Source organism: Cydia strobilella, chromosome 21 (assembly GCF_947568885.1).
Source record: "Cydia strobilella chromosome 21, ilCydStro3.1, whole genome shotgun sequence".
Taxonomy (NCBI): domain Eukaryota; kingdom Metazoa; phylum Arthropoda; class Insecta; order Lepidoptera; family Tortricidae; genus Cydia; species Cydia strobilella.
The window spans coordinates 12,529,270-12,551,018 of record NC_086061.1 but is presented as its reverse complement, the minus strand read 5'-3'; the positions used below and the strand labels follow the sequence as shown (position 1 = coordinate 12,551,018).

The following is a 21,749-nucleotide window of genomic DNA, read 5'->3' as shown; positions in this document are numbered from 1 at the left end:
AGTTTTATAACCATGTATGTGTTTTTTTAATAATGTAGGAACCATGTTTGAGGTTAATCTGTGCGAAACACGCTCCAAAACTGTCAGATAAGGATAATTTTTTGAGATAAGGGCAGGCAGATAAGTAAATAATCAAAAAATGGACAATAAGCCGTCATTAAGCCAGTATTTTGGCGAGACAGAAGTACCGCCCGCCTCTCAGTTCTTTGACGAAATCGGGACGTCGCCCTCTGATATGATACAGAGCGTTTACCTGGGCGAAAGTGAAGGTATCATTTCGCCTGTTTTTACTGTTATTTGAAGCGTAATTACCATATTTTATATACGCTATTTCATTTCATGCCAGCACCACACTTCGCTGTATTTGGCAAATATTCGTGCTGCAACTGTTTCCTCCGGCGGACAAATCTGTGTCTATTTCTCGCCACACATTGACGGATGTGTCCATCAGACTCATCTTTCAGGCAGATCAGACGGGCAAATTCGTGCGTGTATGGCTAGCTAAAGCGTTAACAACCGCCTTGTTGATTTCAGCGAGTCAACCAGCATCATCTAATCTTTTCCCGACAAATATGACGGCCTCTTTCTCCCAGTTGAAAGTTGGCGATGAAATGAAGTTTGGGAGCGTAGTGCCCACAGTAAGTGGTACTACGGCGTTGCCGGCGACTAGTCTCCCGGACCCATCGACGTTTTTCGACACGATTGGGCCAGAGCCGCAAATGGCGATGAGTGGGATTGCTGCTCCAAATATTTTGACTGAGGCTATGGATGGTCTTGCTGTTAAGGTACATATTACAGATATATCTATGATTGCTCTAATTATAAAATGGAGGTACCTCTTTAATGTTGCTCACCCGTTACCATCAAGATGTTGACTCTTTGGCTTTCCCAATCCAAGTGCACGAGACTGAACAACCGTCTCTCTAACTCCCGCTTATCCCTACCACTTGCCAACTCAAGTGTGGCCGGGTAAGTCATTAAACATTACCCATCACCCTGATATTATATTCAGGTATTTTAAGAATGTTGCCGACTAAAATACACATTTGCTTACACTTTTTAATAAATAAAATACAATTACTAATAAATCATGACAAACAGTTTATTTTTTAGTGTTTCAACACTTTCAACATATATTTATTTGGTAATTTTTGTCAAAACAAAAGTACCCAATGCTCCATGTGCAATAAGGGACAGGATTTTTGTTGGTTTGGAAAAGGGTTACCCGAATCGCGGTCTATCACGAAACAAGAAAATCTACATTTCGTTATCTAACATCTCTGTTCATTCTTGCATATTCAAGCGATAAAGAGGCAGATAGCGAAATTTCGGATTCGCGTTTCCCGGTAGGTCCTCTGTAAACAAACCGCCCTGATGCATCAATGTCATATTTTATTATCTCTGAAAACTTGTCAATAAACTGTAAAAGGCACATTTACTCTATGGTTTACTAAACGGGCTAGTGGTGCACTCTGGTGGCAGAATATTGCAGTAATACCCCCTATTTCAGATAAAAAGGGCATAAATCACTTGAAGCATAAGGTCCCATTCTGTGATGAAAATCCACATATTTCCATTTCTTTGATAGAGCTGAAATTTTACCAAACTAAAAAAAATATTGGCTTAAACTTAAAATATCATGGTTGTAACACTGATATAAATTTAGATTACAAGCTAACAAAACTTCCGTGAGACACAGACATATTAATAACGGGTCACTCACGTATTTTAAGTCGAAAACGCTCGACATGTTTCACTCCGTACCGACTGATGACGCTCCTCGGTACGGCAGAAACATGTCGAGCGTTTTCGACTTCGACTTAAAATACGTGAGTGACCCGTTATTAATATGTTTAATAGATTACAAGCTGTTGCCTTTTTCACAGGACCAGCCTGTAGACAAGGAAGCTGACAGACGCCGAGACGCTTGGATACCAAATGATGAAGCGAAAAAGGTCTTACTTAAGGTGGGTGAAAATTACTAATAAAATAATTATAAAGAGAGAGAGAGATATTTTCTAGGATTCCGTACCCAAAGGGTAAAAACGGGATCCTATTACTAAGACTCCGCTGTCTGTCTGTCACCAGGCTTGTATCTCATGAACCGTGATAGCTAGATGGTTGAAATCTTCACAGATGATGTATTTCTGTTGCCGCTATAACAACAAATACTGAAAACAGAATAAAATAGAGATTTAAGTGGGGCTCCCATACAACAAACGTGATTTTTGACCGAAGTTAAGCAACGTCGGGCGGGGTCAGTACTTGGATGAGTGACCGTTTTTATTGTTAATGGTACGGAACCCTTCGTGTGTGAGTCCGACTCGCACTTGGCTGGTTTTTTTAGGGTTTCGTACCCAAAGGGTAAAAACGGGACCCTATTACTAAGACTCCACTGTCTGTCTGTCACCAGGCTTGTATCTCATGAACCGTGACAGCTAGACAGTTGAAATTTTCACAGATGATGTATTTCTGTTGCCGCTATAACAACAAATACTAAAAATAGGATAAAATAAATATTTAACTCCCGTACAACAAACGTGATTCTATTGCCGTTTTTTTGCATAATGGTACGGATTTTTTTTTAAACAATGAAAACTATGTTTAAAAATAGTTATTTGTTATACAAGGGTGCAAAGTACCCGCGAGTGTTTCAACACACGAGAAGTAAAATACATTTGCACCCGTGTGTAACACAAAACTTTTCACCTCACTATAGCGAGGAAAGTGCAACATCCACAGGCGTTAGATCATCTTCATCACTGGAATCACTCATTTTTTTACGATATTATAACAATAAACTCGGGAAATTCTGTATTTTTTTTTTCTTTTCCTATCTGGCTTTTACTCCCCGCAATTTTGCACGGGGTGAATTTGCCAATGTCGGTTTTTGACTTTCACACGAGAGGAGAATGTTCGGTAGTCTGGGAGGTGTGGTTGGGAAAACCTAAAAACGAATAATTGTTATGAACATCACAGACAAACACATGACGAATACAAAAATTAGTAGAAAAGCGGGAAGTGGGTGACAGAACGTTAATAGTGCCAACATGAAGGAAGTGGAAGAGAAGAAAACTATATATAAAATAAATATGAAGTATAGAATAAAACATAAATAATTAGACGCATTAGATTATAAAAGATAAGACGCTATTTAGAGTTTAATGTTGTTCGTTTGTAAATATTTAATGAGTATAGAAGTAAGCCTAGTATCCATGTGACAAAGCAGTGAGCTAAAGCATATAGGTCGTGGAACATTTTCGGGTAATACATCGTACAGTGAATAGCTACACCATGAACAAGCAAAGAAGATGTGGTCCAAGTTACCCTCATCCAACCCGCATTCACACAATGAGTTCGCACGGACACCAATCATAGCCAGAAATAACGGAGTACATACTTTACCTAAGCGTAAACGACAAATGGTCGATATTACCCATTTCGGAGAAGTACGAAAACGATAGAACCACGGTTTACGAGTAATTCGAGGTTGTACACAGCCATAATGTTTACCTGTCTGTATTCTAGAGGTATCCCATTGCTTCTGCCATGTATTAAACATATTGGATAGCGCACAACTCAATAGGTCAGTACCGTAAATTTCCTGCTTTATTGATCCGATGTCAATCGCTCGTTTTGCCCACATATCAGCCATCTCATTCTGTATTTTTACGTGAGAAGTTTTAAAATAAAAGTTTTGTTGACAATGTTGACATTTCTGACGTATGAAATGTCAATGATGCGTTTTGAAATTGCATCGACTCAACTTATATTTAACATCATTATTAAAAAACAAACGTTTCTTATGGAACTTTAAGGTTTATGACATAAAATCATTAAATAAAGCTAAATTTGGTATTTTTTATTAGATTCTCAAACCATTTGTTTAATGATAATTAATATCAAACGAATCATTATTATGAGCGTTTTACGTTTTGTTATCTGTCAAGCTACTTAAACACGCTCCATCCAAGGTCAAATTACTTTCCCCACTAGTGGATAAAATGCGTTTTTCCCCGCTTGTTTTAAAGGATAAAAGACAACTTTCCGAGCTACTGTGGGGAAATAGTAGATTGTGTCACAAGGGAGCAAAATGACATATTTACGGCGAGGGCGTACTATTGAATCCTAAACGAAGCGAAGGATAATAGAATCCCGAGAGTAGCGAGGGATTCTAAAGTAGAATCCTGAGCGTAGTGAGGGATTCAAGTATGTTACGCCCAAGATGGAAATAATTTTGCTACCATGTGACACATACTGCTTTTTACATCACCTATATATGCTATGAGGTAATTATGAGGTATAAAAATATTATTAAAGCTTTAAAAATAATGTGCAAAAAATGTAAAAATAGTGTCCTAGAACAGAAAAGTGTTATTGTGATCCCTCCTAGCAGGGAAGAAAAGTGCCACTTTGATCCCTCCTAGCAGGGAAGAAAAACCCCTTTTTCGAATTGGTGATGTGAAAATAACATTAAACATTTGTATTACACATATTGGCTACCAAATCTACTGAAACAGAAGTTAACCCCTTTGCTGCACTCCGCGATTTCGTCGCGTCGCTACAAGTACATGCGGCCCACACCAATTTTGGTGTCTAGCCATAGTGGTTGCCGCGCACCGCTACGGAACGGACGCCGCTCGCGCTTGCGCCACCTAGCGGTCATATCTGTCGTAATAGACGCGTTTTGCTAGAGAGTGAACCTTCTGTACCTAGTACTTTTATTTATTCTGTGATTTAACTTAATCACCACATAGTATAAAACAAAATCGCTTTCCGCTGTCTGTCCCTATGTATGCTTAGATATTTAAAACTACGCAACGGATTTTGATGCGGTTTTCACCTATCAATAGTTCTTAACTCTTGAGGAAGTTTTTAGTGTATAATTGGAAAGGTTTTGTGTAACCCGTGCGAAGCCGGGGCGGGTCGCTAGTACAATATAAATCAACTCCTACAAAGCTGCTAGCTGTTCATAATAATCATAATCATTTATTTCTTGAATGCGGTACAATAAAGATGTATTAATAAAACAATTTCTGATCAGCACATCCTGCCTGAATAGGCATAGAAATATCAAGTATTACCTAAAACTATGACTAGATTCTTATGACCTATCATGCAGCATGCAAAAATAATAAAGTTCCGACCTTATACTACATAACATTAATAACTTATTATTATTCACAACGACGGCACTTAATCGCGTAAAATAAGGTTTAAATTTACCTCCGACGTTATTATTATGTGTATCTCCGTTTTAAAACTCTCGGGTGTTTCGAGCCCGGTCATTTATAAGGCGTGCGTGGGGATATAGATCCAACACGTAGAGGCCGTTTGGAGAGATTTGATGTCATGTAGAACGCCTGCTGGAACCCATTTACGGGTACATCAATAGATACCCGTGAACCGGTTTCAGCAGGCATTGGAAGCTATTGTAGAGAATATGGACAGAGTACTGGTCTATGGTTTAAGTTTGGGTGGAAAAAAGACTGGGCTATTACAAAGAAGTCCGGACACCTGCCATAACATTGCTTGCACAAGTTATCGAGGCAGGCGGTGACTCGCCACTCGTTAGATGGGTACCTGATACGCCATCGTAAAGACGGCCAGGCGCAACACCGGAGTGAGCGGCTCAGGGGTGTCGAGAGGTGTGCTGCGCTTTCTCCGAAGTTACTCGCGGCGTTATGCCCTTTAACACTTCCACCCCTGGAGCATATAGCTCTTACGACTCCCCTCTGGACGGCCAATTAAGGCAAGCCAGAGTTGAGAGTCCTGCGGGTCCCCTTGGGGTCCACTCCGACCGACGAAGACACGCCGGAGACGGAGACCCTGACCGACTCTCTGGAGCACTCGGGTCCGTGGGGTCGTCACTCCCCAACAGCTCGCCACAAGCTGCCCTGCGGGCTTATTATTATTATTATTATTGTTGGGGTGTTGTGGGCCTGTGAGTGTCACGTCGACCAAGCGGTGATCTATTGTGACGGCCCTTTAAAGTTCATTACTAATGCCCGTTGAGTCCAGAAAATTCCAGATTTTTTGGGCCGTAATGATCTGTACCTCATAGGGTTGCAGTATGTGCCGCCCTAAGTGGATACTTCTTTTTGACATTAGTGGTCCACAGGAACAGAGAATGTGCATTGCAGTCTCCTCTGACTCCTGGCAGAACCTGCATGTCGCATCCTGTTTCTTCCCAATTCGGAACATGTGTTTGTTCAACTTACAGTGTCCAGTCAATATTCTAGTCACTGCGCAGGTTTTATATCTTTTGAGCCTTAGAAGCTCCTTAGCAGTTTTGCCGTTGAACCCTTTGATTAGAGCTTTCGAGTGTTCTTGTCCTTTGACGACTCCGACGTTTCGAGGACGGCGTTGTCCCCGTGGTCTCGGAGAAGACTGGTTCAAGTCGACATCAACATCTTCTAGGTGCGCGAGTTTTTCGAACAACCCGCACTTGGTCTTGTTTAGTAACTTGAACGATAAATGATGATTCATTGTTTGGTTGATGAGTAAAAATCGTGAAAGTTTAAATCAACATTAATAATTTGTTATAAACCGCCTCACTTAAAAAGGAGAACTGTATATCAAATGTTATTTCTTATTTATTAGGCTCAGTCGGTGCCGAAAGGAGCATTCTTCCCAGAGAGAGAAGCCCTCACGCTGCCCGGAGTCATATTTGACGAGGAATTGGTTTGTAACATATTTATAGTATTTTCTATAAAAAGGGACCTTATTGTCGATGGCGCTTACGCCATTATAAACGATGCTCCGATGTAAATACAATGCCGCGCGACGCTGTGCGGCGTAAGCGCCATCGACAATAAGGTCCCTTTTCATAGAAAATGACCCATTTAATTAAAGTCATTTTAAGTTTCCAATTTATTGTGATAAATTGCTCATTTTCTATCTATTTAACTAGATTGAGTTATAAAATTCAACATGTGACAACTACCCTATTATAGGAAGTCACAGGTGGTGATTTGTGACGTTTTTCAAGCAATAGGTACCACGTTGTCACTTACCACAAAGAGGATATAATAGGATAGAGCGGTACTGTTATAGTAAATTTTGTAACCACAGTAATTTCACTGCCTTCTATCGACACACTTTAAAACTAAAAATGAAGATGTATAAGAATATTAAGAATACGATAAAATGTATTAAAATATGGATAAATGATTTTTTTATTTGCATTAATTATTTTTATGATTTTGACCCATGTTCTTTCACTCATATGCGTTAAAATTGTTAAATAACAAACGAAACCGTCAACGCCCTCTATACGAGAGTAGGCCAAAGGCGCCATCTGATCGAGAATCAAATTCTTGTGATTTTCGAGGCACGTTTTTTCCTTAGACTGTATCCATCTATTACGGAGTTATATCTATCTTTGCTTACCATAAGGACGAAATTGGATTGTATCTTTATACGAATTACCTGTCAGAGCGTCTTTATGGCAAGCGACAATGTGGTACATTTTGATTGAAAACGACACATTTATTAGGGTTCCGTACCCAAAGGGTAAAAACGGGACCCTATTACTAAGACTCTGCTGTCCGTTTGTCCGTCTGTCCGTCTGTCATCAGGCTGTATCTCATGAAAGTCATGAACCGTGATAGACACCTAGACAGTTGAAATTTTCACAGATATTTCTGTTGCTACTATAACAACAAATACTAAAAAGTACGGAACCCTCGGTGGGCGAGTCCGACTCGCACTTGGCCGGTTTATTATTATTATTATTTTAATTGTCATTCCAGCCTGACTCGCTCCACGCCGTAGCGGTGAAGTACCTCGGCGTGAGCGCGGCCGGTCGCGGCGGCGTGACGCGCGCCGACGCGTGCCGCGGGGAGGCGGGGCTGCGCGAGCTGCTGCGGACCGGGTGTCTCAGAGCCGCCATTAATCTGTCCGCCACGCTGCTGGCTCAGCATAAACAAGGTCAATAATTAAATGTTCAAACAGGTCACTCACTCTCCCGGGTCACTCACCCTCCCGGGTCACTCACCCTCCCGGGTCACTCACGCAACTATTGCTCTCGTCGGTCACACACCCACTGGTCACTATCGTGCAGTGGCGTAACTAGAGGGGGGGGGGGCAGAGGGGGCAAGTGCCCCGGGCGCTATCCAAGGGGGGGCGCTAAAATGGGCAACAGGTAACAGCAGGGGAACTTTTGTCAGTCGTCAGGGGGCGCAAATTTGGTGACTGCCCCGGGCGCCATATCCTCTAGCTACGCCCCTGCTCTCGTGGGTCACATGCATGTCACTAACTCTCGCGGGTTACTCGCTTCAGTGTGAGCGCGGCGTCAACTCGTGTCGCGGGGAGTCGGGGCTCCGGGCATCCATAAATCTGTTCGCTACGCTACTCGCCCAGTATAAACAAGGTAAACACATTAGCTAGTAATTTGGTATGTATTAAAACGGATTACTGACGTTCACGGGTCACTCACGCTCACGGGCCTGTCACATGTCACTACTACCCCGACCTGATCCTTCGAGCTCTCATCGGCTGCTCACTTTTATTGGCCACTTTTACGAGTCACTCACACCCGGGTCACTCACCTCTGTGTAAGCGCGGCGGACCGAAGAGTCTACCCGGGTTTAGGTGTCGGGATGTATTTTTCACCGTACACGATGGTATAAGTTTAAATTAAATTTTAAACGAAGACGACATTAAACAAACGAACAATGGATTTGGCAACTGTCAAAGGTTTGCATAGACGCCATCATGGCTAGCTCCTATCTTTAGTCGCGTTACATGAGATTTGGCTTAAAGGGGATCCGGGATTGACATGGCAAGCTATGATGGCGCCATCTAGAAAATATTTGGACCGGCCGACCCCCTGAGCTCCCGTTTCCAGGCTCGGGGCGCTGCGGCCGCGTCCCCGGCGCGCGGCACTCGGCGCGCTCGCTGCAGCTGTGGCTGGCGCGGTGCTGCGCGATGCTGCGCGTGCGCCTCGCCGCGCACGCCGCGCAGGAGGCCGAGGCCTTCGGGGACTGCGGCCAACCCGACATGTACTACCAAGTAAGTTAAGTACAATCAAAGATAGATATAACTCCGTAATAGATGGATACAGTCTAAGGAAAAAACGTGCCTCGAAAATCAAGAAACATTTATTCTCGTTCAGAGGGCGCTACTAGTTTTGGCCTACAGTCGTATAGATGGCGTTGACGGTTTCGTTTGTGATTTAACAATTTTAACGCATATCAGTGAAAGAACATGGGTCAAAATCATAAAAATAATTAATGCAAATAATATTGTCTTCGGTTACCGCGATAGTTACTCATGAAATAAAACTATGAAAACGGATTATATCGCGTATATTGAAAAGAAAGAGTTCGAAACGTCGGGATGTATTATAAATTCAATATACGCGATATAATCCGTTTTCATAGTTTTATTTCATAATGCAAATAAAATAAAAAAATTATCTATATTTAAATACCTATACATTCTATCGTATTTTTATAAATCTTCATTTTTAGTTTTAAAGTGTGTCGACAGATGGCAGTGAATTTACTGGGGTTACAAAATTTACTATGACAGTACCGCTCTAGTATCAATTACTCTATGGTACAATGGAAGCCGGGGCGCTAGTACAAGTTATAAAACGTGAGTGACCCGTTTTGAATTTTGATGTTCAATATCTCTGTTTACAGTTCTACCCAGATCAGTACGAAAACCGAACGGGTTCCTTAGTACCTTTCGCACTGCGACTGCTGATAGCGGAGATGCCGTCGCACGCAGGACAACCGGAAAAGGCTTTACCGAGCCTGTATGCGGTGTTGGCTGTAGTACAACAGGTAATTGACAGTAGGGGAGACCGAGGTGAGTTGTGACAGAGGAGAGTTGTGACGACGTCGATTTTTAGGAAGTTATTAAGTGTTATCAAGCTCGCACCAGCGCGCGTTTTTTAGTTCAAGTCTCAAGCTAGCCAACGCGCGCTGTTGCGAACTTGCTAATAGTTAATAAGTTCCCAAAAATCGATGTTGTCACAACTCATCTCGGTCTCCCCTAGTGTTTGGTAGCCCGGTAGACGGGCTCTCTGTTGGCGCTTTTCGCTGACAAGCAGAAAACACATGTTACCGGCTACGAACGTACCGCATAACGTTAAAATGAGGTGGTACAGTAACCTTTTAATGAGGTGAGGTACTAACTTATTTTCAGCATTGAATCAACCGAGCTCCTATAGGGATGCATTTTCATTTTGTGTTCCAAATGTTTGGTAGGGTGGGATTTCATCTGTCCAATATTTTAGTCCAATGTGCATTGCATCTCACTCTGCCATTATGCAAAATGTGAGACGCAAATAAACATTGGACAGATGAAATATTATAGAGCAGAACATGTCGAGTAATTTGTGACTTAAAATCGTGATTGATTCTATATATTTAATTTAATTTTTAGATGTTGGTTAACCTGAACGCCGGTAAAACGGAAGACGGCACGGCCATCCTGACATGCGAGCAGGACCGCGCCGAGTCCGTACGGTTGTGGAGCGGGAGGGAAACGCGCGTGCAACATTCTATAGTCAACTGCGCTATTGCCTTAAAGGTTTGTATTAACTAATCTAAAATTCATTAGCACCTAGTTTTGTAGGAATATCATTACATTATTAGTAACCGCTTCAAACCATTGATGGCAGCGTAAAAGGTTTCATAATCCTGGTCACGGCACCAAATTGTAATGATCGTGTCTAATCTTTAACCTTCTCGACGCCGTGTCAAAAACAAACGCTGTCACTCGGACGCCACGCCACCGAAGTGTCAAAACTGAAAGTGAACTTTATGCGAATGCACGTAGGTCTATGTTGCTCTGTGGTCTGTGACGGATTAATCGGTCTTTGGCGTTGGACCTACGCTGCCGATATATCCGTCATTGGCGTCCAAAAGGTTAAATTGGCAAAAAAGCTCAATAGTGCTAAAGTTTTTGGGGAATAAAATGCAAAAAGACAGTCAAAGGTAGTGTGCTTCCTGTTTCCCGTTAAAATAGCCCGAGAAACGGTTCGCACCGGTTTTTATACCCTATGCAGGGTAGGGTAGACTTGGTGTTGCCAACATTATATATTATACTAGCTTTTGCCCGCGACTTCGTCTGCGTGGACTTAGTAACAGCAGCTAAAGTAAGTATAGCGCCTGGAAAAATTCTCAGTAATCATTCAATTTGAGCATATTACGCACACAAATTAGCAGGCACTTCATTAATTATCTCAATTCCACCCCGCTTTTTACTTTCTTTCGGGATAAAAACTATCCTATATCCTTCTCAGGGACTCAACCTATCTCTATGCCAAATTTCATCTAAATCGATTCAGCGGTTTAAGCGTGGAGAGGGAACACACAGATAGACAGACAGACTTTCGCATTTATAATATTAGTATGGATTTGTCGTCGTCTAGTACCCACAAGTCCCACAACCACACCACAACCCACAACATGAGCCCTATTAAGCTTACTATAGGACTAGGTCGATTTGTGTGATATTGTCCAACCAATATTTATTAATATTTCAGGACTACCGTCTCGCCAGTAAGATCATCTCCGGTCTCCAACAGCGAGCGTCGACTCCGGCGCAGAAACGAGCGCTAGCGAGCGCTCTGTGTCGCCTGTGGCTGCTGGGGGGACACTGTAGAGCCGCCGCCATACATTTACAGGAGGCTAGAGACCTGAGACAGCATCTGTAAGTACTATTGACATAGCAATTGACAGTGAAGTCGGCTAATAGTTAGATAATTTGTGCCATTTTCAATCAAAAGGGTACTTTAATAACAAAACTTCCGTGAGACACAGACATATTAAACATATTAATGACGGGTCACTCACGTATTTACGGGTACGGAGTGAAACACGTCGAGCGTTTTCGACTTAAAAAACGTGAGTGACCCGTTATTAATATGTTTAAAAGGGTACTTATTGTCGGTTGTCAATAAGGCGCTATTTCCTTATAGCTTCAATTTGAAATCAACCTTATGACAAGCGACAATGTGGTACCTTTTGGTTGTAAATGGCACATTTTGTTAAAACGAGCGCTGGCGAGCGCTTTATGTCGTTCGTGGCTATTGGGAGGACATTGTAAAGCCGCCATACATACACAACAACAACAGACAACAACAACATACATACATTATACGCCGTTAGATATATCGGAGCGGCTGAGGTGCTCACAAATATCTGAACATGCCTCTATTGTCAAGGCGTTAAGTGCGTGTTCATATATTTTTGAGCACCTCGGCCGCTCCGATATATCTGATAGCGAATGTACCGTCAGCCGAGGGAAATGGGGATGGCGGGGCTGTTAAGAGGATAGGGGACGGCCGCTTCTCCATACAAACGTAGTCCCCATTTTCCTCTCTGGATATCGACATTATGGAATTTTTACATATTTTGATGTATGATGATGAACCATAGCTATGCCTCTACGTTTGACTTTTTTCGATTTTTTGATTATTGTAAAAAATTGGAGCGAAAAACAAATTTTTAAATGCTCCTAACTCTAATTTTAACTAAAATTTCGAAAAAAAATCAAACGTAGGGGCATAGCTGTGGTTGATATATAACATATAACACATTGTGTCAAAATATTTTCAATAATGTTAATATCCAGAGAGGAAAATGAGAACTACGTTTGTATGAAAAGGCGACTTAGCGCGGGTCCTCCACTTTCGTCTTAATAATGAAACCAAACACGCCCAATCCCTTTCACCGTCAATATTTGTGCCATTTTCAACCAAAAGGGTACTTATTGTCGCTTGTCAGTAAGGCGCTTCAATTAGAACTCAACCTTATCGATAAGCGACAATGTGGTACCTTTAGGTTGAAAACGTCACATTTTATGCATTTTGCTTGTAGGTATATAGCTTTTTAGACATTCGTTTTAAACATTTTGCTACTTAGGCGTTTTGCTTTTTAGAAGACCTACTCACGATGTCATATTGAAAACTTTCAGATGTCCAACCCCCGACGTGCGAGAGTACGTGGACTTAGGCCTCCTCGAGGTCGCTCAGGGACGGTACAAGGAGGCCTACGAGAACTTTATCAAGGCGAACGACCAGGAACCCACTAATATCATGGTAAGGTTATATAAGACTTAGGCCTCTCGAGGCCTAGGGTCGATACAAGGAGGCCTACGAGAACTTTATCAAGGCGAACGACCAGGAACCCACTAATATCATGGTAAGGTTATATAAGACTTAGGCCTCTCGAGGCCTAGGGTCGATACAAGGAGGCCTACGAGAACTTCATCAAATAACATCACGGTACGTCTATCTAAGACAGGCCTCTCGAGGCCTAGGGTCGATATAAGGAGGCCTATGTGGACTTCATCAAGGCGAATGCATTCGCTAAGTAGATTTTTAATCGGGATCGAAGTTCCTTGCAATGCTCAAGATCTCACTTCACCTTCACTTACTCACTCACTTTTCCCTCACTTCGCCACTCACTCACCCACTTTTCCTTTTGAACGCTTTATGTTTGTGTAGAGTAACTTATACATCATACTGTACATGTATAAGTTACTCTACGGTTTACTAAAAAGGCTATAGTGCTGCACTCTGGTGGCAGAACATTGCAGTAATATCCCCTATTGTATGGTGAAAATTGCGGGTGTCTAAATACTTTTGAGCGGTAGTGTATAGTGGTCCTTGGCGCTGTGGGCACGACTGGTAACGACCACTTTAGTGGTTCTTTGCGTTCAGAGGGTTATCATATCTATATCAGTTTATAAATTTCCACTTTTAATGTAGGGTAAACTCTCATTATTTGGTGACACGCCTAATTCGGTGATACAAGTTGGCTTCACGGCTTCGGCGGCTTTGCCGTGAGGTCCCATTTAAAGGGCCCTAATTCACTAGCTTTCCTGGGTGTCATGCTTCAAAACTTGTATCACCGAATTAGGCGTGTCACCAAATAGTGCGAGTTTACCCTATCCTGTATTATTCCAGGTGGCCAACAACCTCTCTGTGTGTCTCCTCTACCTGGGTCGCCTGAAGGAAGCCATCTCCGTGCTCCAGGGCGCCATCAACTCGGCCCCGGAGCGAGGCCTCAGCGAGCACCTCCTCCTCAACCTGTGCACCCTGTATGAGTTGGAATCTTCCAAAAACATGGACAAAAAACTCAATTTACTCAGAATGCTGTGCAAATATAAGAGTGATACTATTCCTAATGTCATGGAGTGTTTAAAACTTAGTTAAAGATAGTAATGATTTTTAAGCGTCCATAAACCAGGGTTCGAAAGGATCCATGATAATTATCGTGAATTTTATGCCAGATAAGGGTTCATCCATTAATTAAGTCACACGAATTTCGAGGTTTTTTGACCCCCCTTGTCACATTTAGAAAACTCCTCCCCCCCTGGTTTCACGTCAGTTTTTCAATGAAATCGGCAAATATAATTAAGTATTATTAATATTTCATCAAAATATTTTTGACAGCACCTCCTCCTCAACCTCTGCACCCTACCTTCCAAAAACATGGACAAAAAACTCAATTTACTCAGAATGCTGTGCAAATATAAGAGTGATACAATTCCTAATGTCATGGAGTGTTTAAAATTTAGTTAAATGTGACGTTTTCAACCAAAAGGTACTACATTGTCGGTTGTCGATAAGGTTGATTTCTAATTGAAACTAAATGGAAATAGCGCCTTACTGACAAGCGACAATAAGTACCCTTTTGGTTGAAAATGGCACATATCCATGAACATAAGGTATGCCAGAGCAAAAGCAAACTTTTTCTTTAAAACAGGTTATTACGTTATTAGCCTAAATTATAAATCAGTGTTCACGCACCTTCTAGCGACACCTAGCGGCGCTGCAACGAGAACTGCTGCTGCGCCCCTCCGCGCTCATCTTGTCTCGTTCATTCGCCTCGATATACGGCACGATAAACACGTTACTCGTTACATTTCAAATCTAAGCTTATATAAAGCCACTTTTCGTAATAAACGAATTTTCTACATGTTACAATAAACGTCTTCATTGAATGGACCCTGGAAAACCACCGAATCCTGCACATAATTTGATCCTCGAGCCGGATACTGCGAGAGAAGTCAGCTCGTCGGGAAGACGAAATACCCTTGCGAGACGACACCAGCACCTCAACAGCGTCTGCAGCAGTGAACGGTCAGGTCTACCAATCCCGTCTATTCCTTTCCTAATCGAACTGTGTTAAAACCGAGTTTTTTTTTGTGCATTCCAGTGCCGCTCGTTACGCAAGTCACGCAGCAGCAGTTTGTGATCTACCGCACCAGTTTGGAATTTGTGCTCGTAAGTAGTTCCAAATTCTCTTAATCTTTCGAAATGGGTGAAGGGGATGAAGCTGGTGCTAAATTGACTATTACAGACCTTCGCAAACATAGGGGTAACTTGAAAGGCCGAATTACGCAATTCAAAAAATTCGTTGATTCTCTTTTATCGGTGACTCCTTCAAAGGTACAAATTGCTGAATTAAAATTACGTATGCAAGCAGCTACAGAGACCTTTAAAATTTTTAATGACATTGAAAGCCAAATTGAACTTTGCTCTCCAGAAACAGAAATGTCTGCCAACTCCGAATACGTAGAAACTCTCGAGGAGTTATATTTTGGTACTATGGCTAGCGCTAATTGTTTAGTCGATAGTGTGGAGACAAATAACGTTACTATTTCAAGTTGTGACCATGCCGTGAACAAACCGTTTTCAAAATTTAAATTACCCGAAATTAAATTGCCCTCATTCGATGGTTCGTATGATCGTTGGCTCGAATTTAAACATTCTTATGAAACAATGATCCATAAACATTCCGATCTCGACGCGATTCAAAAGTTTCATTACCTTCGATCATCACTAAGCGGTAGTGCATTACAAGTAATTAGTGCGTTAGAATTCACGGCTGCCAACTACATTCAAGCATGGGAATTGCTTGAAATTCGCTTTCATAACCCTAGGCTTTTAGTGCATAATCATATAAAATCGTTATTCAATATTTTAGCTTTGAAACAAGAATCTTCGACTCAAATACGTAGACTGATAGACACCGTGTTACGTAATTTACGCGCTTTAAAAACGTTAGATGAACCTACCGACTCGTGGGATACGTTAGTTATTCATTTAATTGTGTCAAAACTCGATACGACCACGGAGCGTAAGTGGGAATCTCACATAGGGTCTATCTCGGATAAGTCAATCAATAATGAGTCTAAGAAACTTAAGCTAGAAGATCTCTTATCGTTTCTCAGAAACCGGGCGGATACGTTAGAAATGATAAACTCTAATCATTCCAAGGCACCGATCACGGTTAGTACTAAGCCTAATTACACGTCCAATAAACCTACGCAAGTAGTTAGTTGTGTCTCTGCTAGTGTCAATGCTAATAAATCAAAGCCTTTAACTAATAAACGTTTTCGAAACTGCGCGATGTGTAACGAGAATCATGCGCTTTATACGTGTTCCAAGTTTTTAAATTTATCTGTCCAAGATAGGTTAAACTTAATTCGTGATAAAAACTTATGTAATAACTGTTTACGCGAAGGACATTCCTTAAATGAATGCCTATTCGGTCCGTGTAAGCAGTGTCAACAAAAACATAATAGTTTACTGCATACGGATAGTACTCGCGATGATAATGTGTGCGTGAGGCCGTCGAGTGCGCCTGCACACAGCGCGCCGTTATCAGTGCCGAGTACATCTAGCTACTGTGTAGCAGCTGACCGCGCGCCTATGGCTCAGTGCGAAGGTGGCGCGGAAGGTAATCGGTTCGTTCCCAGGCGAGGCTTACTTACTACTGCGTTAATACAAGTAGCCGACGCGAACAATCAGTTCCATACGTGTCGTGCGTTTTTAGACAATGGGAGTGAACATTGTTTTATAACGGAAGAGTTACGTAATCGATTAAACGTTAAAAACATACAGTCCACTATTCAGATTTCGGGTGTTGCAGAAATAGTTACACAATCAAATCAAGTGTGCGATGTAACTATAAGATCAAAAAATTCGGATTATTCTATGTCGTTAACGTGTTTTGTCTTGCAGCGCATAACGTCCAGTTTGCCCTCGACTTACATAGACTTAGATAGTATACGTATTCCTGATAACATTCAGTTAGCGGATCCCGATTTTAACGTGCCTTCAGAAATCGATATACTGATAGGTTCGGAAATATTTTGGGACCTTTTAGACGGTGAAAAAATTCGATTACCAACAGGGCCGTACTTAGTAAATTCGAAATTCGGCTGGTTGGTAGCTGGTCCAAATAATACACGGAACTTGCGCATTAATAATCAAGTCCATTGTTATTTTACTCAAACGATTGACACTCAACTTAGAAAGTTTTGGGAGATCGAGGATATCCCTCAGGTAGATAGTATTCTTACAGCTGACGAGCAGAAATGTGAGGATCTTTTTATCAATACGACTAAACGCGAAGAAGACGGGCGATTCTCCGTCCGAATGCCGCTAAGAGAATCAGCTGATACGTTGGGCGATTCTTATACGTTAGCGAAAAATCGATTTTTATCCTTAGAACGTAAATTAGAGCGTTTGCCGGAATATAAACGTTTATATTGTGATTTCATGCGAGAATACGAAAAAATGGGTCACATGACTCGTGTTACCGAGTATGGTACACCCAATTACTTTCATCCTCATCATGGTGTATTTAGGGACAGTGTCACCACTAAATTGCGCGTAGTGTATAGTGGTGCTGCCCCCACCACCACGAATAAATCGTTGAATAGCATTCAGCTGCCGGGACCAGCACTTCAAAACGATATATTTGCTATTTTGTTGCGTTTCTGTCAATACAAGTACGTTGCTTGTGCTGACGTGGAGAAAATGTTTCGGCAGGTTTTGATCCAACCAGATCAGAGATCCTTGCAAATGATCCTCTGGCGTGAAAAACCTACCGATCCATTACACGTTTATGAACTCAATACGGTTACATATGGGCAAACTAGTGCGCCATATTTAAGTCAACGTTGTATACGACAGTTAGCGTCGGAATGTGGTGATGACGTCATCGCGCGCGTTATCAACCAAGATATATTCGTAGACGATTTAATTACGGGAGATGATGATTTCCAAAATTTACTTGACATATGTCAAAAAACGTATAACGTTCTGCAATCAGGATGCTTTCCTTTACGTAAATGGACTTTTAATTGTAACGTTACGCAGGACAAGTCCAAGGAGCATTTTGTTGGTGAGCACACCCAGAACAAAACTCTCGGAGTAGGTTGGGATAATACGCGCGATGAATTGTATTATACTACAAAAATCAATCCCTTGCCTAACTCGTCGTACTTAAATAAACGAATAATGTTATCGATCATTTCACAGATTTACGATCCGTTAGGTCTACTTTCTCCTGCAGTAATAATTTCCAAAATTTTGCTGCAAAAATTATGGTTGAGTCGTATCGATTGGGACACCCCTGTCCCAGAAGACATTACATCAATGTGGAATAATTTCATAAATACATTGAGCCGTTTAAACGATTTACGGATTCCGCGTCATGTAAGGGGTGTACACACTGGTCATACGGAATTGCATATTTTCTCGGATGCATCGTTGCATGCTTACGGCGCGTGCGCTTATATTCGGACATATGATGAAGGGTCAGATGTAACTGTCAGATTACTTTGTGCTAAGAGTAAAGTCTCACCCCTGAAATCTCTAACTACCCCGAAACTTGAACTTTCAGGTGCGCTCGTTGCTGCTAAACTTTACAAGAAAATAATCGATTCCTTAAGGTTAGCGTTCACAAAAGTTTACTTCTGGTGTGACTCGACTATAGTAATTTCGTGGTTAGGTATGTCTCCGCATTTGTTGAAGCCTTTCGTTCAAAATCGCGTCACGCAAATTAACGATCTCACCGGTAATGCGACATGGTTGCATGTGAGAAGCGAAGACAACTCTAGTGATTTATTGTCTAGAGGCGTTACTTTAGATAATTTAATAGATTGTAACTTATGGTGGTTCGGACCATCATTTTTGCATGACTCAAAATCGGATTTTATTCATGACAATACGAGTAAAAATACGGCAATCGAAGATTTACCCGAGTTACGATCGACCGCGGTAAGTTTAGTTTGCAATCAGCAAGATGAACTATTTAATTTCGATAGATGTTCATCTTACAGTAAATTGATTAGAATCGGCGCATATGTACTCCGCTTTATATTGAACTCACGTCTTAACTCTGAGCGTAAACAACTCCGCCAAACCGGTTCGTTATCGGTGGACGAGTTGAGTGCATCACGTCTTATGCTAGTTAAATTCGCACAGATGCAATCGTTTCCGGACGTCTACGATTGTTTACTTAAAAATAAACCGATTAAGACGAATAGTAAACAATATAATCGTATATCTGGTCTTAACGTGTTTTTAGACGATCAAAATAAGTTAAAAGTGATTAGAGTCGGTGGCAGATTGTGTAATTCTACAAGTTTCGATTACAACAAAAAACATCCCATGTTATTGTGCAGTAAACATAAGTTAACGGTGTTGTTATTCAAATACGAACACAAGCGGCTGTTACATGCCGGACCGCAGCTACTCTTATCTACTTTGCGTGAATGTTGGTGGCCTTTAGGTGCTCGAAATTTGGCAAGAAAAATAGTTCGAGAATGCGTTACCTGTATTCGAATGAAAGGTAAAGTACTTAGTCCTATCATGGGTAATGTTATTTTGGATCGTTTAGAGCCTGGTTTCCCGTTCATTCGTAGGTACAGCCGTTGATTATGGCGGGCCAATATTCATACTTAATCGAAAGGGGAGAGGAGCTCAGCTTATTAAATCGTATATTTGTTTGTTCATATGTATGGTCACACGAGCCGTTCATTTGGAACTTGTTACGAGTCTCTCCACTGATGATTATATATTAGCGCTTAAACGTTTTATTAGTAGACGAGGTAAGCCTCATATAATTTATTCGGATAACGGAAAATGCTTTGTTGGAGCCGAAAAAGAATTATCCACATTTTTAAAAAATAATTCGAAGGATATAGTCGATTTCGCTGCCAATGATGGCATCAAATTCAGTTTCATTCCTCCTTATTCTCCCCATTTTGGCGGATTATGGGAAGCTGGAATAAAAGCGTGCAATTTTCATTTAAAACGGGTAGTAGGTAATGCTAGGTTAACTTACCAGGAATTCAGCTCGGTTTTGACACAGGCCGAGGCCATCCTGAATTCCAGGCCCATGTCACCCTTGTCCACAGATCCTACTGATCTATCCCCGCTCACGCCTGCCCATTTCCTAATTGGTCGGCCGTTGACCTGCCCTGCTAGCGAGGACCTGACGGATGTGCAGCCTTCCCGCCTGTCTCGCTACGCCAGGATCGAAGCCCTACGTCAACACTTCTGGCGGCGTTGGTCCACGGAGTACGTTGCGGAGCTCCAGCGGCGAACCAAATGGAAGACGCAGAAAGACGACATAGCGTTAAACAGTCTCGTTCTAATCAAAGACGATAACCTGCCTCCTCTCAAATGGCGGTTAGGCCGAGTTACGCGTCTATACCCTGGGAGCGATGGCGTGAACCGTGTCGCCGACATTCTCACGGCGACAGGAACGATTCGACGCAGCTTTTCAAAGATCTGCCCGCTACTACCAGAGCCGGCAGACCTAGACGGATGAAGACTACTTTGGGAGATGGTGCTCCCAAGGCCGGGGGCATGTTCACGCACCTTCTAGCGACACCTAGCGGCGCTGCAACGAGAACTGCTGCTGCGCCCCTCCGCGCTCATCTTGTCTCGTTCATTCGCCTCGATATACGGCACGATAAACACGTTACTCGTTACATTTCAAATCTAAGCTTATATAAAGCCACTTTTCGTAATAAACGAATTTTCTACATGTTACAATAAACGTCTTCATTGAATGGACCCTGGAAAACCACCGAATCCTGCACAATCAGTAATTGTAGTATTGTGCTACTCATATTTTATTTTTCGTAGCTATAATTAGATGTGTAAATAGCTTACGTATTAATTCAAGTTATATTCCAAAATATTCTGTAAATAATATTATATAAAATGATCTGTAGATAGAGGAATTAGCAATAAAATATAACGAATTCAGTCAATAAAGGATAAAATTAAAAATGCCTTTGCTTACATAGATTAGAATTGATTTAATTATCCAAAATCACGTTCGCATAATTGTCATTTATTTTAACTAAATTATACAGTACATAATTAAATGATAAACTTCCGTAAGACTCAGACATTCATTATATTAAAACGAGTCACTCACGCTTTTAGTAGAGCAATTTTGGACAAAAACGTGAGTGACCCAATTCATTATACACATGCTGTACAGAAAGTGCACTGGTAAGAAAAAAAAATACAAATAGAATATAATTAATTTGATTCGAATCAACCGTTTTTTTAATTAAAACTACAGAAGTAAGCATGAGTTTCTAAATCAGACATATGGGGTAAAATGTTGAAGTAAATAATAATAATTGTGTTTACATTTTTTTTACAACAAAGAGCCTGGCGTAAATATTCGTGCTTACTTCTTTGTAGTTCTTTTCAATTCTATAAACCACGAAGAACCGAGAGAAAGGAGAATGGATAAAGAATTTTAGACGCAGCAAGGTATAGTTGCCAATGAGTACAGTGTCCGGTGGACTTGGGTCACTTTTTCTTTATATGATATCTATTTCAGAGTACAGTAAAAGTATATTAAATCACATTTAGAAACGGGTCTATCGCGAATTTATTTTGTTACCTTTATTTACCGACGTTTCGACACAGGTTTCACTGGTCGTGGTCGCGGCTA

The 21,749-nt window shown here is 41.5% G+C and overlaps 1 protein-coding gene across 1 annotated transcript; it reads left to right on the top strand.

Moving 5' to 3' along the window:
- The first annotated feature begins 102 nt into the window (after positions 1-102).
- Positions 103-20,721, top strand: LOC134751073 (trafficking protein particle complex subunit 12). Its single transcript, XM_063686414.1, has 12 exons — positions 103-269; positions 535-785; positions 1,887-1,967; positions 6,604-6,684; positions 7,755-7,932; positions 8,852-9,015; positions 9,651-9,794; positions 10,399-10,545; positions 11,504-11,670; positions 12,937-13,060; positions 13,931-19,616; positions 20,185-20,721. The coding sequence occupies exons 1-11, from the start codon at positions 140-142 to the stop codon at positions 14,177-14,179; spliced, it is 1,716 nt and encodes a 571-aa protein (XP_063542484.1). The 5' UTR covers positions 103-139; the 3' UTR covers positions 14,180-19,616; positions 20,185-20,721.
- The last annotated feature ends 1,028 nt before the right edge of the window (positions 20,722-21,749 follow it).